This window comes from Dromiciops gliroides, chromosome 4 (genome assembly GCF_019393635.1).
Source record: "Dromiciops gliroides isolate mDroGli1 chromosome 4, mDroGli1.pri, whole genome shotgun sequence".
Lineage (NCBI taxonomy): Eukaryota > Metazoa > Chordata > Mammalia > Microbiotheria > Microbiotheriidae > Dromiciops > Dromiciops gliroides.
Window position 1 is genome coordinate 105,492,470 of NC_057864.1, and position 19,344 is coordinate 105,511,813.

A 19,344-nucleotide genomic window follows, 5' to 3' on the forward strand; every position below is an offset into this window, starting at 1 on the left:
GGGGAGTCATGTGGCCAGATCTTCCCTTAAGGAAAATTCCTTCAGCATGTGTAGGATCAAAGAGACCTTAGGTGGAGACCATTTTAGGAGGCAGTAATCCAGGCAAGAAGTGATGGGGGCCTGAGGGAAGGTGGTAGTTGTATGAGTGAGTTGTGTAAGTCAGTGAGTGAGAGAGTGTAAGGAGTCTGATGAGAGAAATATTACTAAAGTAGAAATGGCAAGATTGGGCAGCTGATTATTGGGTATGTGGGGGTGATGGAGAGCGGGGAGTCCAGGGTAATGCTGAGCTTATGTACTGGAAAAACAATAGTGCCTTTGGCAGAAATAGGCAAGGTACTACTGATCGTCACCCACCTATGCCTGCTCGACCTGGGTGACAGTTGTACATGAATTCTCCAAGGTGGGAGGGGCCTCCCTTGCATTCGCTTCACATCACATTCCCTGCTTTTACTTTATTACCAGTCTCCCATTTTTCCTGATTAAACATTCCTCTGATGACAGACATCCTTAAAACCACTGCACTTTCAAAATGGTGTTGGTAATGTCCCACAGTCTGCTGCCCTGTGTGCTTCCCCACTACCCTTTGGATGCTCCTGTATTTCAGCTTTTCAGAGACTAGTATTCTATGACTTTCAACCACACAAATTCTTCCTAGGAGAATATGTATTCAAGAGATGGAATTTAGTTGGGGGGAAATGATCAGGACCTTAAAATCAGGTTCACAAGAGATAATGCATGAAGATACGGGAAAAAGTGGGAAAAGGGAATAAATATTGATATAGCCCCTGCTATGTGGCCTGGCTTGTGCTAAGTGCTTTTACTAATATTATCTCATTTGATCCCCACAACAACCCGGGGAAGTAGGTGCTAATATTATCCCTCCTTTTATAATTGAAGAAACTTAAGTAAGAAGATTAAGTGACTTGCCCAGGGTAACACAGCTAGTATCTGAGTCTGGATTTGAACTGAGGTCCCAGGTAGACCGAGGTCCATCCTGGCCCACCTCCACCTCTACCACCACCACCAGCTGCCTATCAGTTAAAAATCAGTACAAGATTAGGCAATATGTAAGGCAGCATTATTTTGTGGAAAGAAAGTCAGATTTGGGCTCAGAGAACGTGTTACTATCATCTGAGCATGTAGAGTTTGAGCTGAGTTAGATGAAGTCTGCAAGCATTTATTAAGCATGCTGGAGTCTTGAAGGGTGAGTAGAATTTCACCAGATAGAAAGGGTCAGAGTATATTTTAGGACAGGGAGACAATAATAATGTTGTAGGCGTGTGAAAGTATAGGATGTATCTGAGGAACAGCATGTGTTCAAGTTTCCCTGGCTCCTGGTCAGAGGGTAGATGTAAGGAAGGGGGCACTAAGTTATGGTTATTAAGTTAAGGGGAAGTTATGTCCAGGTTGTGTAGGGCCTTGAATGCTAAGCTAGAGTTTGGGTTTTATTTGGAAGGCAAGAGGGGGAGTTATTCATGTTTTAAAAATTAAAGTTGATTCCCTGCCCAAAATGAGCAGAGAAGTTGCATGATACTCATAGCACTATTTTGCGAATGCCAGTCTGGCAGTAGTGTCTAGGAGAGATTGAAGGAGAATGAGATGGGAAGCAAGAACACCAGGGGCAAAGCATCTAGTGGCCAGTGCAGGCTCCAGTTAGGATTGGGGGGAGGAATGGAAATATTTGAAAAATACTCAGAAAAAAATAATCAGGACTAAATGAGGAAGAAGGAACCACAGTATTATTCCTTTCCATTGTGATACCCCTGTCCCAGTGCCCACTGCTGGGTACTTTTTCTTTGGAAAACTGGGGCTAAGGTCAGCTAGGATGATTCCACGAGGCATTTGGAGGCCAGATCTGAAACATTGTTTTAGTGTCACTAAGCTTTCCCTATCTAAACACAAAGGGAGAAAAACCCAGACCACTGTACTGTTCCTCACAGCCTCCACTGTCTCACTCCTCTGAACTCATGCCCCTGACTCTCACTAGACACTCTGTTCCCCACTGGGCATAGGTCAGTCTATTCAGTGATTGTTGTTTTCAGCCATTTTAGTGACCTCTTTTGGGGTTTTCTTGGCAAAGATAGTGGAAAGGGTTTTCCATTTCCTTCTCCTGCTGACTTTAGAGATGAGGAAACTGAAGACCACAGAGTTGAGTGACTTGCCTAGGGACACACAGCTAGTAAGTATCTGAGGTCGAATTTGAACTCGGGTCTTCCTGACTCTAGGCCCTGTGCTGGCTCTATCCACTGCAGCTCCACTTAGTTTTCCTCTATTCAATGAGACACTAGCTCATTTCCCACTATCTGGAGCTTCAAAATCAGTGCTCCTTAACCTGAGACCCAATGGAGTCCCATGAAATTAGGCTGGAAAAAAAATACACTGTTATTTTCACTAACCCCTAAACAAAATTAAACCTTTCCTTCATTTTTTTTTTTAAGTGAGGCAATTGGGGTTAAGTGACTTGCCCAGGGTCACACAGCTAGTAAGTGTCAAGTGTCAAGTGTCTGAGGCTGGATTTGAACTCAGGTCCTCCTGAATCCAGGGCCAGTGCTCTATTCACTGCGCCACCTAGCTGCCCCATTAAATATGGTTTTAAAATGAAGGAAAGGCAGGGCTATATGACCCTGGGCAAGTCACTTAACCTCTGTGTGACTTAGTTTCTTCATCTGTAAAATGAGGATGTTCTAAGGAGAAAATGAGATCATAATTAATTGTTAAGTACTTTCCGAATCTTAAAGCATTGGATAAATGCTAGGTATTACTGCCCTGCCTAACTTGTATTGGGTTTATATTCATGCTGTATATCCTTCTCCCTCTATCTCTGCCTCTCTCTGTCTGGCTCTGTCTCTGTCTCTCTCTCCCCTTTGTCTCTCCCCCCCCCCCATCTCTGTCTGCTCTTTCTTTCATCCTATAGAATGTAAATTTCATTCCTTTTTGTATCCCCAGCACTTAGCACAATGCTTTGCACATAGTGGGAACTTGCTGGCTGCTTTTTGACTGATGGGAGACCTGAGTGATTTGGGAGAGCTTCAATCTGCTCATGCCCATGTACACTGAAGCACTGGAGTGATGCTGGAGAAGTCTTTTTGGGCCCCCATGAGGCCCTGAGATTTGACATGGGGTGGGTGCCTTGTGGTAAAAGCACATTTCAAAGATGCTTGTAATCAGTGTGTGGATATAGTGGCCCCCCCTACCCCATTGCCTCCTTGGTGGTTTTTGGTTTCAGAAAAGGCCCAAAGAATGCCATGAGGGGCCTTTGTGTGAACAGAAATCTTAGTTTACCCTATCCTGGGAGCTGTGCAGTTCTAAGCTGCAAAGCCCAGCATGACTGGGCTTATGTGTTAATTCATCCAGTGGATTTTTTTTTTTTTTTTGGCAGGGCAATGAGGGTTAAGTGACTTGCCCAGGGTCACACAGCTAGTAAGTGTCAAGTGTCTGAGGCTGGATTTGAACTCAGGTCCTCCTCAATCCAGGGCCGGTGCTTTATCCACTGTGCCACCTAGCTGCCCCCCATCCAGTGGATTTTTATTGAGCCACTGAATACCTTACCTTTATAAAGGTCCTTAATGGTTTTTTTTTAATTAATAAAGTATTTTATTTTTTTCTGTTACATGTAAAGATAGTTCTCAACCTTTGTTTATACAAGCTTTACAATTTCAGATTTTTCTCCCTCCCTCCCCTCCCTTCCCCCTCCCCTAGACAGCAGGTAATCTGATATAGGTTTTATATATATAAATATATATACACACACACACACACACACACACACACACACACATACACATACATAATAACATTAATCCTATTTCTGCATTAGTCATGTTATAAGAGAAAAAAATCAGAGCAATGATGGAAAACCTCAAAATAGAAAAAAAACAACAGCATCAAAAACAAAAGAAATAGTATGGTTCATTTAGCATCTATACTCCATAGTTCTTTTTTTTTTTCCCCCTGGATTTGGAGATCCTCTTCCATCCTCTTCTCACCAATGCAATGGCACAGAAGAGTTCCAGGGAACTCATGATGGAAGAGGATCTCCAAATCCAGGGGAAAAAAAAGAAAGAAAGAACTGTGGAGTATAGATGCTGATTGAACCATATTATTTCTTTTGTTTTGGGTGCTGTTGTTTTTTTTTTTTCTTTCTATTTTGAGGTTTTGCATCACTGCTCTGATTCTTTCTCTTGTAACAGGATTAATGCAGAAATAGGATTAATGTTATTATGTGTATATATATGTGTGTGTGTATATATATATCTATATGTATATGTATAGAGATATATAGATATAACCTATATCAGATTACCTGCTGTCTAGGGGAGGGGGGAGGGAGGGGTGGGAGGGAGAAAAATCTGAAATTGTAAAGCTTGTATAAACAAAAGTTGAGAACTAAAAAAAATAAATAAATAAAATTTAAAAAAAAAGAATATAGTCCATCATAGTAGTTCTTCTAGTTCTGCTCATCTCACTCATCATCAGCCCACACAAGACCCTCCAGGTTTCTCTGAACTCCTCCTTATAGCACAATAGTATTCCATTGTATTCATATACCACAACTTGTCCAGCCATTCCCCAATTGATGGGCACCCCCTCAACTTCCAATTCTTTGCCACCACGTAAAGAGCAGCTATAAATATTTTTGTACATGTGGGTCCCTTTCCTCCTTCCATGATCTCTTTGGGAAAAAGACCCAAAAGTGGTATTGCTGGGTCAAAGGGTATACACAGCTTTATCGCCCTTTGGGCATAATTCCAAATTGCTCTCCAAAATGGTTGGATCAGTTCACAGCTCCACCAGCAATGAATTAGTGTTCCAATTTTCCCACAGCTTCTCCAACATTTATTATTTTCCTTTTTTGTCATTTTAGCCAATCTGATAGGTGTCAGGTGGTACCTCAGAGTTGTTTTTATTTGCATCTCTCTAATCATTAGAGATTTAGAGCATTTTTTCATATGGGAATAGATAGCTTTGGTTTCTTCATCAGAAAACTGCCTGTTCATATCCTTTGACCATTTCTCAATTGGGGAATGACTTGGATTCTTATAAATTTGATTTAGTTCCCTATATATTTTAGAGATGAGGCCTTTATCAGAAGTACTGGCCTCAAAAATTGTTTCCCAGCTTTCTGCCTCCCTTCTAATTTTGGATGCATTGCTTCTGTTTGTACTAGTACAGTAATTTAATGTAATCAAAATCATCCACTTTGTATTTTATAATATTCTCTATCTCTTGTTTGGTCAAAAACTGTTTTCCTTTCCAAAGATCTGATAGGTAGACTATTCCTTTCTCTCCTAATTTACCTACGGTATCACCTCATGTCTAAATCATGTATCCATTTTGACCTTATTTTAGTATAAGGTGTAAGATGTTGGTCTATGCCTAATATCTGCCATACTATCTTCCAGTTTTCCCAGCAGTTTTTGTCAAATACTGAGTTCCTATCCCAGAAGCTGGAGTCTTTGGGTTTATCAAACACTACATTACTAGTGTCATTTATTACTGCATTTCCTGAGCCTAGCCTATTCCATTGATCTACCACTCTATTTCTTAGCCAGTACCAGATAGTTTTGATGACTGCTGCTTTATAGTAGAGCTCCAGGTTTGGTACCACTAACCCACCTTCCTGTGAATTTTTTTTCAGTATTTCCCTGGATATTCTTGATTTTTTGTTTTTCTAGATGAATTTTGTTATTATTCTTTCTAGCTCTATAAAATTATTTTTAGGTAGTCTGATTGGTATGGCACTGAATAAGTAAATTAATTTAGGCAGTATTGTCATTTTTACTATATTAGCTCTGCCTATCCATGAGCAATTGATATCTTTCCAATTATTTAGATCTGATTTGATTTGTGTGAAGAGTGTTTGGTAGTTGTGTTCATAGCCTTAATGTTTACAAAGCACTTTGCTCACTGATCCCATGGGGCCAGTGGTACAAGAACTTTGCTATGGGAGGTGTGCCTCTTCACCTCTCTGGGCCTCAGTTTCTCCATCTGTAGTTGAAGAGTTTGAACTACATGATCTTTAAGGTTCCTTTCACCTCTTTTTTTTTTTTTTTTAATGGGGCAATGGGGTTAAGTGACTTGCCCAGGGTCACACAGCCAGTAATTGTCAAGTGTCTGAGGCCAGATTTGAACTCAGGAACTCCTGAATCCAGGGCCAGTGCTTTATCCACTCAGCCACCTAGCCGCCCCCTCCTTTCACCTCTATAAGCATTCTCATCCCGACTTTACAGAGGAGGTAAATGAGGCTTCAGTAGATATGGTGGCTTGCCTGTGGCTGCCCAACTAACTAGAAGATGACAGAACAGGGAGTCAGACCCAAAGACCAGCAAGTTTGCTTTACTCTGTGCTCTTTTTAATTGTCAAGGAACAAATAGTATGTGTGGGGAGACCATGCATACCTGAATAGTCAGTGAGCTTGGGCTATGGGTTAGGACAGAGATAATACAGAGCAGGCCAGAAGTCATTAAGGGGTCTGATGTTTTAATAACTTTTTGAAAATGATTTTTTCTTTATTTTCTATATATACATGTATCTATTTCCCATATCTACTATATATGATTCTCTGGTATTATAAATTAAAAACAAAAAAGGAGTTATTCAATATTGAAACTCCTTTGTGACTTCTGGCCCACCCTGTATATGCTTCCCCCCCATCCCCCTGCTCCCCCAGCTCTGGGTGCTGCCCTCCCATTGCTGAAGAAACCTGATCCCTTTCTCCAGAGACTCAACTAAAGTGGAGCCCCAGGGAGACTGGGTGTAGGCAGCTAGTAGCAATGAGCCCATCCCTTCCCTGGGGCTTTCTGCTTGCCCTCTGCTGGTCCCTGGGGGGAGGGCAGGGAGTTGGTTTACACAATTACTACCCTTCTCCCGAGGCCTGGCCTTGCAGGAGGATTCTCTACCAGCAGCTCCAGAGGCACCAAAATGGCCAGGCCCCTCCTCAGACCTGGTTCCTCTTCTTTAAAGTCTTTCATCAGCAGTTTTCCCAGTGCCCCAGGCATTTCCTGGGCTGGGGTTCTGCTACTCTGCTTCCTACTGGGCCATCTTCCTCTTTTCAGCCTTCTCTCTCCCAGCTTTCAGAGGAGCTCTGTAATCCCTGGCCGCCCCAGCCTCCTCCAGCCCTGACTCTGGGAACTACAGATAGTCTCCTCAGGTGCCGCCCCCCCCCCTTCCCCATAGCAAGACTGAGGCGTGCTCTCAGGGTCTTCCTGTTCATCCCCAGCCATGATTCTCAGTTTATGTTTCTGACTTTCCTTTCTCATTGATCCCAGCTCCCCACCCTGCCTTGTGCCCACTAAAGGACCGAGCCCCACCCTCCCAAGGGTCTCATTTCCCTTTCAGTCTGGCTAGCCCTTCAGCCATCAGGACTAGGAAATGGTGGGCGGCTCTAGGTAGTAGAAAGAACACTGAGTCAGAGAACCTGGTTCTAAATCCAGGTTCTGCTCTTCCTGCTGATGAGCCTCCACACCTGTGTGACCTCAGGCAGATCATTCCTCATCTGTAAAAGGAGGGACTTGGCCCACGGGATTTCCAAGTACTCTTCCTGCTCCAAATCCTGTGCTCTCCAAGGTAACTGAGTCCCTGGAATGATCTCGGGAGCCAGAAACCTTCATCCAAGAAGAATTCTGGGCACTGGAGTCGTCCGCAGCTCCTGGCTGCAAAATGCCCTTCCCCAGGGAGGGACAGTGGAGCACCACAGAGCTTGTGGAGGCTGACTCCACCACCCATGGACCCATCATTCTGGGAAAGGAAACTGTGGGCTGTAAAAGACAGTCCAGTTTGAGGGGGTTATTTGCCCTTTCCCAGCAGTGACGCACACTCCCCAGCGGAATGGCTACTCTGGGCAGAGCTGGCCATCCCCAAGAGGCGGCAATGTAAAAAGCAGGAGGCTATGAGACATGTGAGGATGGGCAGGGAGGAACCAGCCCCTTTGCTGCCTCTTCCTGTCTCCTTTCCCCACCAAGCAGAGCCCCACTATGGTGGTGCTGCTGCTGCTGGTGAGCCAATTTGGCTGCATGTTGATCAGAGCCTCTGGCTGGGTAATGGTCCCAGCTCGGAGAGTCAGGGAAGGCAGGCCTGCAAGGGCATCGCTTACTGACTTGTTAGGCCAGAGAATGGAGCTCGCTCCCAGGGGAATGGCCAATGTCATGCTTTACCAAGTCTAACAGTTCACACTTTCCAGAGCAGAGGGGAATCCTTCTTTGAAATGGTTCATGGATAGACACAAATGCACTCCAGGAAAAGGGCCCCACTTTTCATTACACTGCAGCCCATGGGTGAATAGTCATAGCTGTTTCTAACCCAGACAGGCTCTGCTCCTACCGGAAATCTTCCTGATCCCTTTTCTTTTTTAGAGCTCCCTCTGTTATCTGTGTACAGTTTCAGGGCAGCCAGTGGTACAATGGATAGGGCATCAGGCCCACAGTCAGGAAGATCTGAGTTCAAATCTGACCTCAGATGTTTACTCTCCATGTGACCCTGGGACTTGCCCAGGTAACCCTTAACCCTGTTGGCCTCAGTTTCCTCATCTATAAAATGGTCAACCACTCCAGTATCTTTGCCAAGAAAACCCTAAATGAGACAGGACTGAACAACAACAGAGTGCAGGTTGAATTCCCCTTTAGGGCAGGGCCCGTGCTTCGTTTTTTGTCTTTGTATCCCAAGTGTCCAGCTCACTACCATGCCCATAGGAGGTGCTTAATAAGTGCTGGTTGAGCTGAATTGAATTAAGTAATGGAGAGCTTCCAGCTCTATTACATTTTTCCCCCAGTAGAAATAGTCCCCAGTTGCTCAGCCAATGTCTAAGCTCTCTGAGTGATGAGAAAATAACTCTCTGTACTAGAAACAACAGGACACATCCTAAAATACTCAGACCCTAGTAGGCCCTGTATAAATGCCAGCTATTACTATCTGAAGGACGGAGCTTGCCCATTCACTCCATAAAAGAGGTAGTGTGGTACTGTGGACAGAGCACTGACTCTGAAGGTGGAAAATGTACATTCACCTCTGAGGATGATGACCCTGTGACCTGGAGCAAGTCACTTAACCCCTGTAAAACAAAGGAGCTTGACCAGGGGGCTTGTGAGGTTCATATTCAAGTCATGAGCCAATGAATTCAAGTGGAAATTCCTTTCAGCATAGAAAGGTGATATCTCTATACTCAGGATTTTTAAGTCAATGCTATTGACACTTAAAAATGTACTAAGATTTTTAAAAAATCCTTTATATTTTAAGCTTAAAAACTTCTGGGACACCCCGTATATAGACAGGTGTATGTGGGTGTGGTGGGACAGTAATTATAGAGGGAGAGAGCTGGGATTGGGCCATGCACCAGTGATTGCATTGGCATAGGGAGACAAACTTCCTCTATGGGCTCAGGAGATGACTTGTCCAAGGTCATGCAATTTTTTAATTAAAAAAAAAACTGTAAAAGTGACGGACATGGCTGGAAATGAAGTGGTTTCCTCTATTACTGTTTCTCTTTTTAGCCTGGGTTCTACAGACAGCTTAACCATAATTGAGGGCCTAAAAGCTTCATAGGTTCTTTCTGAGATAGGTCAAGGGCATCCAATGGTACCACATTCTTGAATATTTTCTTCAAAAGTATAGCTTTTGGGGGCAGCTGGCACAGTGGATAAAGCACTGGCCCTGGATTCAGGAGGACCTGAGTTCAAATACGGCTTCAGATACTTGGCACTTATTAGCTGTGTGACTCTGGGCAAGCCACTTAACCCTCATTGCCCAGCCAAACGGGTTTGTGTGCGTGCGTGTGTGTGTGTGTGTGTGTGTGTGTGTGTATGTGTGTTGTGTGTGTGTGTGTATGTGTGTTGTGTGTGTGTATTTGATTCTGGGATGCTGGATGTAGAACATAATCAAGTATTCATTTAATCAATCAACAAGTATTTTTTAAAAAGTTTTTGCAGGGCAGTGAGGTGTCAGGTGTCTGAGGTTCGATTTGAACTCAGGCCCTCCTGAATCCAGGGCTGGTGCTTTATCCACTGCACCACCAGCTGCCCCTTCAACAAGTATTTATTAAGTGTCTGCTTTGTGTCAGACACTGTGTCAGGCAATAGGGATACAAATACAAAACTGAAATTATTCTGGCTGTCAAAGAACTTATATTCTATAAGGTGAAACATATATATGAAATGTATACAAAAAATAAATACACAGTAAATTTGGCAAGGTAAGCACTTGCTGCTTAGAGGGAATCAGGGAGGGCTTCATATAGGAGGCATCATTGAAGCTGAGCTTTGAAAGAAACCAGGGATTTCCAGAGATGAAGATGAGGAAGGCATGGGTCTTTGCATCCTCTGCCAAGGCAGGTGGAAGATGGGAGATGACGGAAGGTGGCATAGAAGGGAATAGCCAGAAAGCCAGCTTTGTTGATTCCACAGTGTGTGAAGGTACTTCAGACACTAGCCTGATGACAAATGTGTCTGTTTTGTGTTGCTTGACTGTAACAAGGGCCAGATGGAAGAGGACCTCTATGGGTGTATATGTGTATGTATGGGTGTGTATTTTATGTGTGCACATGGGTATACACATACATACACGTGTGTATATGTTATGTCCACAGTGTATGGTATGATTTCTATCACTAGATATACATGTGTATGTGTTTAAATATACGCATATGCATATATTTTATATACATATGTATATTTATAAATAGATGTATGTCTATGTATATTTATGTATTCATGTTTACATATGTTCTTGTGATCCAGATGTGTACATTTATATGCATGTACACATACATGTGTCTACATGTTTATATATATATACACACACATGTGTACACACCACACACACAGGCCTCTGTCATGTTTTCTCTGATCAGTACATCCTAAGGCAATCTACACAGAATCTGGATGTGCTTCTGAAGTTCTGAATATGCCCCATGAACCATTTTTCTGCCCCATCTTTCTGCCATTCCAGTTCTTTTCTGTTATTGGACCTTGTACAGCTCAGTGGCCTTATCACTGCTGATTGAGTCCGAATGCCTGGAGAGGGGAGAAAAGGGAGCAGGTCACAGTAGAGACAGGCATGTTGCCCACAGATCAGCTAACACTGGCCCTGCCAGGGAAATGTCTATGGTTTGTAGGCCCTTCCTTACTCTGGAGTGGGTCACCAGTCTGTGAAGTCTTAGCCATTTTGAAGCAGTGTCCCTCTTCTTCTGGTGTTACTTTGCCCAATGGTGGTGACTTAAGAGAGGGCCCGAGCCACTTTCATTTTTGTTTTTGTTTTTTTAGTGAGGCAATTGGGGTTAAGTGACTTGCCCAGGGTCACACAGCTGGTAAGTGTTAAGTGTCTGAGGCCGAATTTGAACTCAGGTCCTCCTGACTCCAGGGCCGGTGCTCTATCCACTGCACCACCTAGCTGCCCCCTGAGCCACTTTCTTATGAAACTTGTAAAAGTCAGTTTAGTTCTAAAGTGGAAAAAACCCTGGTTTTGCTGCCAGGCTCAGAAGCGCATTTTCTAAAAGCCCAGCCCTGGTAGAGATGTGTGCCCTTGAAAACTGGATTCCATTTTGGGAAAATGCTGACACAGGCTAATGGAGCAAGACCTAAATGGCCTCACTGTTTCTACCTGCTGACAGCCTCAGCCTTGGGACTGAGCTGAAATTAGCTCTCACCACAGGCCGAAGAAAAGGAATCTCCTTTCTTCTTTCACATAAACAGGATGTCATGGGAACTACCTACTTCATAGTGAGGGGAGTTATGGAGTTGTAAAGAAAGTACCTTATAAAGCACAAAGCACTATCCTTAGAAAGGTGAATTAATATGATTTTTTTTTTTAAGTGAGGCAATTGGGGTTAAGTGACTTGCCCAGGGTCACACAGCTAGTAAGTGTTAAGTGTCTGAGGCCGGATTTGAACTCAGGTACTCCTGACTCCAGGGCCGGTGCTCTATCCACTGCGCCACCTAGCTGCCCCGAATTAATATGATTAATACCTGAATTGGAAATGATAATGGATGTCAGATGTTACTAGGACCCAAGCCCATATGTGGGAAGGGAGGCGGTATGTCGCTAAAGGGCTGGATTCCTTTCACGTATGGGTGAGACTAGCTCTAGCTCTTGAAACCTGTGATTGGGTGATCTCGAGATCTCAAGATCTTGGAATCTTGAGCCAACATGCTCCCTTCCTTGGGTTTGAAATGTGGCGGCAGCAGGAAGGTTAAGGAGGAAAGGAGAGCCCCACAGAAGTGGCCACTTTGGCCAGAAGATCTCCCAAGAGGAGAAGCCCACCCCGTCCTGAGGCAGCCTCTTCCAGGACTGGGCAGCTCTAAAGGTTCAAGTGTTTCCTGACATCAGACCCAGGTTTGGCCTTTTTGTCACTTGTCTGCATCTCTCCCAGCCAACAGAGATGGGCATTTGGTGCCCTGTTTGTTGAAAGCCCATGGGCCTGCCCAAGCAAAGCAGCAGAGGTGGCAGAGGGCAGGAATCCCAAGAATACTGGGAGTGGCCTTTTGTCTGAGATCTCAGGTGTGTTCACAGGGATTAGAATTCGATCAGGCTGGACCAGACTGGATAGAGCCTGGAATTTGTGAGTGGAGGAGAGGCATCATGGGAAGATTACGGGCAGTAACTGATCAGAGAGGGGGTAGAAGGTAAGAAGATCAGTTAGAGGGGCTTCTTTACCTTTTTTGTGTCATAGACCCCTTTGGCAGTCTGGGGACCCCATCTCAGAAGCATGCTTTTAAATGAATGAAATAAAATACCTAACATTACAAAGGAAACCAATTATATTGAAATACAACGATCAAAAAATTAAAGAAAATGCAAGCTCATGAACCCCAGGTTAAGAATCCTGGATCTAGGTGGACAGGAATGAGAGGGTGGTAGAAGCATGAGAGGAGCAGGGGACAAAGGAGCTATGATAGAAATAAAACCAGCAGGACCTGGTGACTGGCTCCATATAGGGAAAGCCAAGAGAAGAGTGCTGATTGCCCTTGCCACCCCACCCCAGAGAAGGAAAGGGTAGAGAGGAAGATGGTGAGAACTTTGGATAGGCTGAGTCTGAGGTGCCATGGGGCATCCAGCTGGACATGTCCAACAGGCTGCTGGAATATTGAACATCATGATGACTTTGTAGGAGGAGGTGAAATTTCTGGGGGAGGCTGTGGGAGTTGGGAGCTAGGCCCCTTCCCTGCTCACACAGCTGAGCGGCAGCCTCCTAGTCAGCCAGCCACACCTCAGCAGTGAGCAGCGGAGCGGCACAGGCCAAGGCCTGCACTTGGCCAGAACTGGCCCAACACTTGTGAGTTTCAGAATAAAAGACTCTAGTGCCTCCGCATCATTTCACTTCCTATCCCTCAGAATGAGCATTGTTAAATATTCCACATCTTCAGCTCTAAATTTAGGCTCTTTTTTCCCCCCAGGCTAAGGTTACTACAAAAACATGCAAAAAAGAGTTTTGCCCAAAGTAATTTTTCCCCTCCTTCTTTTTGGTTTCCTGCAATGTTTAGATGACTCATTCTCTTCCAAGAAGTTTGAAAAAGAAAAGAGATGCATGTTGTATGATAGCAAACAAAGACAGTTCTGTTTATTCTCCTTTTCTTCCCTGCCTAATATTCCCTTCCTTTCTTTTTTTTTTTTTTAATGGGGAAGGAAAAGGGCTTTGCAACATTCATTGTATTATAGACGAGGCTTCAGCAGGTTTTGTTGGGCAGGGGGATGGGCAATAAATACCCCTCTTGTGTTTGGGTGGTGTCCCCTTGCAGCCTCTTTATCAAACCCTCAGCTGTGGCCAACACAGAAGCCTGACTCCAGGACTGTGGGGGGAGGGAAGCCACTGGTGGTTTCCCCCAGTGCACAAGTCTAAGGTTTCTGATCTAGCATACTGCAGGGCCCTCCCTTTATCATCTGAGAAGGAAGAAGCTTTGGTTGTTTCCTCCTAGTGTCAGAAATCTACACACACACACACACACACACACACACACACACACACACACACACACAATCCCCCATTGCTGCAGGCTTGCATCTACCCTGGGCTAAAGTTATCTAAGCATCCCCCAGCCCAGGCCTGTAATGTACTGTATGGGGCACTGAGGAAGGGGAGCACTAAGTCACAGTTGCTCTGGGCAAGCCTGTTCACATGAACAGGGATAATTGTTGGGAAGGTTCTTTCCCCAAGTAGTTCGGACACAAAAGGAAACATCTGCCTGGGCTTCGGTGCAATTTTATTGGTTCTACTTTTTTTTCCCCCTTTCTTTTTCTCCACTATTGGAACCACAGGCTCACATCACAACGTAGAAGGAACGGGAGCCTTTTTCTATAGCCCCCACTGGCCAGAGGTGACCTGGAGCTTGGCAGGGGCAGTGGCCCCTGAGGCCGGGAGAGATGGGGTGGGAAGTGATACTTGTGGTTCATATCCTGACCCTGCCTCTGACTCTGTGGCTACAGATGGATGAGTCACTTGGTCTTGCTTCCCCTCTCCAGGCTGAAGATAATGATGTTTGTGGAGTACATCGAGATTCCTTGTCTATATAGAATGCTTTACCCACCTCAGTTTACTTGTCCTCACCACAGCCCTCTGAGCTGGCTGCCATTCTCACCCCTATTTACAGAAGAGGAAACCAAGGATCAGAGAGGTTAAGTGATTTGCCCAGGGTCACAGAGCATATAAGCATCAGAGGAGGGATTTAAACCCAGGGCTTTCTGCACTCAGATCTGCCATGCTAAGACCTCTCATAGATATGAGACGTCTAGTTGTGTGACCTGTTCTTGAGACTGAGACCCTCAGAAGAACAATAGGAACAATAGCCATGTGAGCCTGGAAAGACCTTCCCGAGGCCTTCCTACTTGACGAGCAAAGGAAACTTGTTTGTTGCCTCCCACTGCAGTGTTGAGAAGTAAATCAGTTGATAAAGCAACATTGACTAGTGAATCCTGGCAGCAGATCATACAGTCATTGGATTTTCGAGCTGGAAGAGCTCTTTGTCCAGCCTCCTTACAGATGGAAAAACTGAGTGGTTCGGAGACTTTTGCCAAAGCACATTCACAGTCGGCCACAGAGCTGGGTCCCTTAGCTCAGAGGTATCCCAGGCGAGATGCAAACCCAGGGCCCCTCCTGACTGCAGGTTTCATCCTCATTTTATTATACCATGTGAGAGCTCCCTTCTAATGCCATCCGAAAAGAATACTCTACCTAATGAATAAAGGAAGTTAGGGTCATGACTTGCCTTGTTCCTGGCTCACTGGGCAGCTCCCTTTGCCAGGAGCATCCTCTGTCTGGGAACTGAGCTGTACAGAGAGTGTACTGGGTAATATTTAACTGTTAGTGGGAGAGGCACTGTTAGGATGTGTGTGTGTGTGTGTGTGTGTGTGTGTGTGTGTGTGTGTGTGTGTTTGTGGAGTGATACAAGAAGAAGCTGGCAGAACAGATGAATTGAGGACTTTTCCTTTCACTGGACCTATTCATATAATGCCAACCTGTCTTAGCTCCTGCTCCCCTGGATTTGGCATTAAATGGTACAGAAAGTGTGGTTTTTATTTCCTCCCTTTTCCTCTCTGGTTCTCTATTCCTCCCCCTCCTCCTCTCCCCTCCCTTCCCCCTTTCTCCTCTCTCTCTTTCCCTTCTTTTCTCCCCCTCCTTCCTGCCCTTTCTCTCCTGTTCTTCTTGTATAAATGCCCACATGGGGATAACTGCTCCATAAGCTACCTCCTACATCATCAGGTGCTTCCCTCGCTTGTCAGAAGAATAAATTAAGAAGAGCTGGGATTTCTAAGTGGAAGATCTTGTAGTAATGTGGTACTAGAACTCTAGACCTGAGTTCCATGGTCTGCTGCCATCCTGGCTCTGAGAGCTTGAGGAAAGGAGAATAGAGAAAAAAGAGAATAGAGAATTAAGAAAGGAGATTCCTAGTTGCTTTTTTCTCTGTTTGAATGGGACATAAGGCTTTAAACTCCCTCCCCTTCCTCCTGTCCCTGAAAAACACTAGCATATATGACTAGTGGCTCTCAAGGCTCCCTTGCTTGCTTTCTTTTTTAAAGAAGCACAATAACCCCTGGAGCAGTAACCCCTGGAGAAATTCAGCCAATAGTTGGATATGACCTGCAGTTCAGGAAAGCTTGAGTTTGGCTGTGGTCATTAATGAAGGGTCAGAAAGTTGGATCAATACAAAATACTGTTTCATTATCTGTGTTACCCAGGGATCCCCCCACCATTTCTGTAGTGAGTAGTAGATGTCTGTATGACCTTCAGCAGGGTGCCCAAGCTCCCTGGGCTTCCACCTTTGCTCTTCTGAACCATGAAAGGCTTGAACTACACCATCCAGGCCCATCTCGGCTCTAAATCATTTGTATTGTCCTTTGGGATTAAGTGTAGTGTGTGTTGGGGAAGGCAGGGGTGGGGGGTGTCCTGAGAAACTATAGGGAGAGGGGTGCTATCCATTAGCCATAGAGAAGGGTATATGATCTGCTAGATGGCACAGGGCATAGAGTGTTAAATATGGAGTCAGGAAGACCTGAATTCAGATCCTGCTGTGGACACTAACTGTGTGGCCCCTGAGCAAGTCAGATTGTAAAGTGATAATAATGGCTCCTACTTCAGGAGGATTGTTGTAAGAATACATTTGTAATGGGCTTAGCAAACCTTAAAAGTGCGGTATAAATGCCAGCTGTTATGGATTGAGTGACAAGACACTGAGAAGAACCATGCCAGGACATGGTTTGGTTATAACCCTGGCTTATGATTTTCCCTAGGTCTTGAGCAATATCTGGGAACTCCTGAACTAATGGGGTCTAACACTAGCCCAGACGCCAGTCGTTCTTTCTGGAGATCTTGCTGTTGACAGAGCCTCAGCCTGAGAACTGAGCTGAAACAAAGCAAATAGACATGGCCCTGTTTCCCAAGGTGTTTTCCTAGCTGGGTTTAGGTGCTCAGAAGCTCTTTGAGAATAGTGGTTGTTTCATTTTGGGAGCGTGCTGTCTGATGTGTTACCTGGCATTGCGTAAATCTTATCGACAGATCAATTGGTTGAAGAGTCCATTTGAAATCTCCATGTGTTTATATGCTCCCTAGAGTGCAGCCCTCTCCTGCTTCTCTCATGGGGCCTCTTGGAGGCTACCCAGTGTAGGGCAGGGGGAGCTAGTTCTGCCTAACAGTAGTTCCTGGTAGGATGTGGCTCTTAGCCTGGCTCCCCAGGGACCAGCTGGAAAATCAAAAGCTGAAACCCATTTCCCCTCCACTCTTATCACCTCTGCTCTGCTCTGGCTAAGGGCACATTTCATTTTATTAAAACTCCTTGAGTAATCTGACCATAATTGGGTCTGATCGGAGTGGTTATCCGATTTGCTAGGTTAAATAATGGGCCTTAATTGAGTCTGTGTTATTTGTAGAGCCTGCGTTGTTCTTCCCTTTGTTGCCGGCCCCTTCCCCCCACTTCCCAATTAACCTGCGTTTTTCTTTTCCTTGCAGAGCAAAGAAGTCGGCCAGCAGCTCCAGGATGATTTGATGAAGGTCTTGAACGAGCTGTATTCGGTAAATCAAGCGGTTTCTTGGCCCTTTGTCAAGCAGAAGGAAGCAGCCTTTGGCAGCTTGCTGCTGCAGTCACGTCCTGGCATCAGAATTGATTGTGGCCTTAGGGGTTGGGGTTGAGGACATATTCCCCGTTAGGCATATATAACACCACCCTTCTCCCTTTCCTGGTTCTCATCACTTCCTAATCCACCTTCCCACCTTCCTCACAAGATCCCTTACCCACGGTCAGTCCCAGCAGTGGCTCCACAGGGGGAGATGGAGCTAGGAGGATGGTTTTTAGAGTCTAGCAGGGACCTCCAGGATAATTGACCCTCTTCCCAGCAAACTAGATCCCCTGGGCGTAATGGTATGCAACCCAAGCTGCATTGCACCATGATCACATACTGGCTGGGGAGTTTCAGTGTAGCATCCCAAAAGGAACTGCAAGTTTGAGACTAGGAGGACTTCTATGGAGGGAGGCTAAGACCCTGATCAACCCTTAAGGCAGCAGGCCAGTTACAGAGAGAAAGCTTTGCACTGACTCGCTGTGTCTCAAGGCTGGAGTCCCAGTGAAAAGACCTATTGCCAGCCAGGAAAAGAGAAGACATTCTGTTTTGAAATGACATCCATTTCAGCTGTGTGATGCCTGTTGCTGATAGATGTTCCTCTGTGCCCCGAGGGAGGTCGTGTCTCAGTGTGTGTGTGTGTGTGTGTGTGTGTGTGTGTGCACATGCATGCTCGAGTGTGTCTTCCCAAGCTGTGTTTCATTAATGGTTGTTTAATTATTTTGTAACACACCCACTCGAGAGAGCACGCGCGCGCGCGCACACACACACACACACACACACACCCTCAAAACCAAGGAAATCACTGCTGTTGTGCAGACACCATCTTAATTGCAGGGCAGGTTCCCTGGCTCTTTTCCAGAGATCCCTTCTTCAGACAGGCGATGCCCATGCTCTGAGTCAGTCCTTGAGGTTGCCCCATCCTGATTTGGGAGGGGATTGGTGTTCCAGATTTACTTGTTTATTAGTTATGCCTCCTTTATCCTCCATAGAAAATGCAGGGAAAACACCAGTAACTGCATTTGGTTTCAGAATGCCTTGCTTGGTCATGGGCATTTAATAAATGCTTGTTGCATTGACTTATATTGAATCAGGATTCTATTCATCTAAGAACATAGGTGTGGGCTCTTAGGCTCTTGTAATGGACGGTGACTGCTCAGCCAAGAAATAGGGTAATGTAGTCAGCAGACGCAGTCCCGCTGCTCTTCCCAGGGCTTTGAATTCTTTCCCTCCTTAATGCTGTGTGGAAGCCCCGCAGATAGAGACAGTCTCCTTGGATTGTGGGATTATCTGCTGAGTCCCCTTCCTCTCAACTTAAATGAAGGCTAGTTTGGGAGTTTTGTATTTTGTTTTTTGTTTTGCTTCTTGTTTTTAAAATAGAAGCATGTTGATGTGAACCATCTTCAGACTGGCTGGATTTCCTGGACCTTTTGTCTGTTGAGCTCTTTACTTCTGCCTTTATTTTTAGAGTGTCTTCTAGGCACTAAGAAGAGCTATTACTCCATCCTCCTGGCAAAGTACTTGCCAAGATAGAAAACAGGCCATTTGCTCAGTAGCTGAGCCCTTAAAAAAATCATTGAAAATATCTTTGTTCAGCCACCCTGGGAATAATCTCCCGACTTGCCTCTCACCCTGGGCAGGAGCGCTTGGATGGCTGGGAGAAAAAGGCTTTGGTTTTCATTCCAGGATGCCAGCTCAGGGGCAGTAGGACAGGCAGTTGAGAAAAAAGCGCATCCAGACTCTGTTGACCTTGCTCCCTCCCCGTTCTGGGCCCATGTCTTCTAATGGGAGCTCATGAAGAGCCTTGTTTAA

The 19,344-nt window shown here is 45.2% G+C and overlaps 1 protein-coding gene across 9 annotated transcripts in view; it reads left to right on the plus strand.

Moving 5' to 3' along the window:
* The window catches only part of SRGAP2 (SLIT-ROBO Rho GTPase activating protein 2), a 257,394-nt gene that overhangs the window by 152,121 nt on the left and 85,929 nt on the right, over positions 1–19,344 (plus strand). For all 9 annotated transcript variants that reach the window (XM_044001831.1, XM_044001832.1, XM_044001828.1 and 6 more), the window contains exon 5: positions 17,426–17,488. In XM_044001831.1, the coding sequence (XP_043857766.1) occupies positions 17,426–17,488 (63 nt within the window). The remainder of the gene's footprint in view (positions 1–17,425; positions 17,489–19,344) is intronic.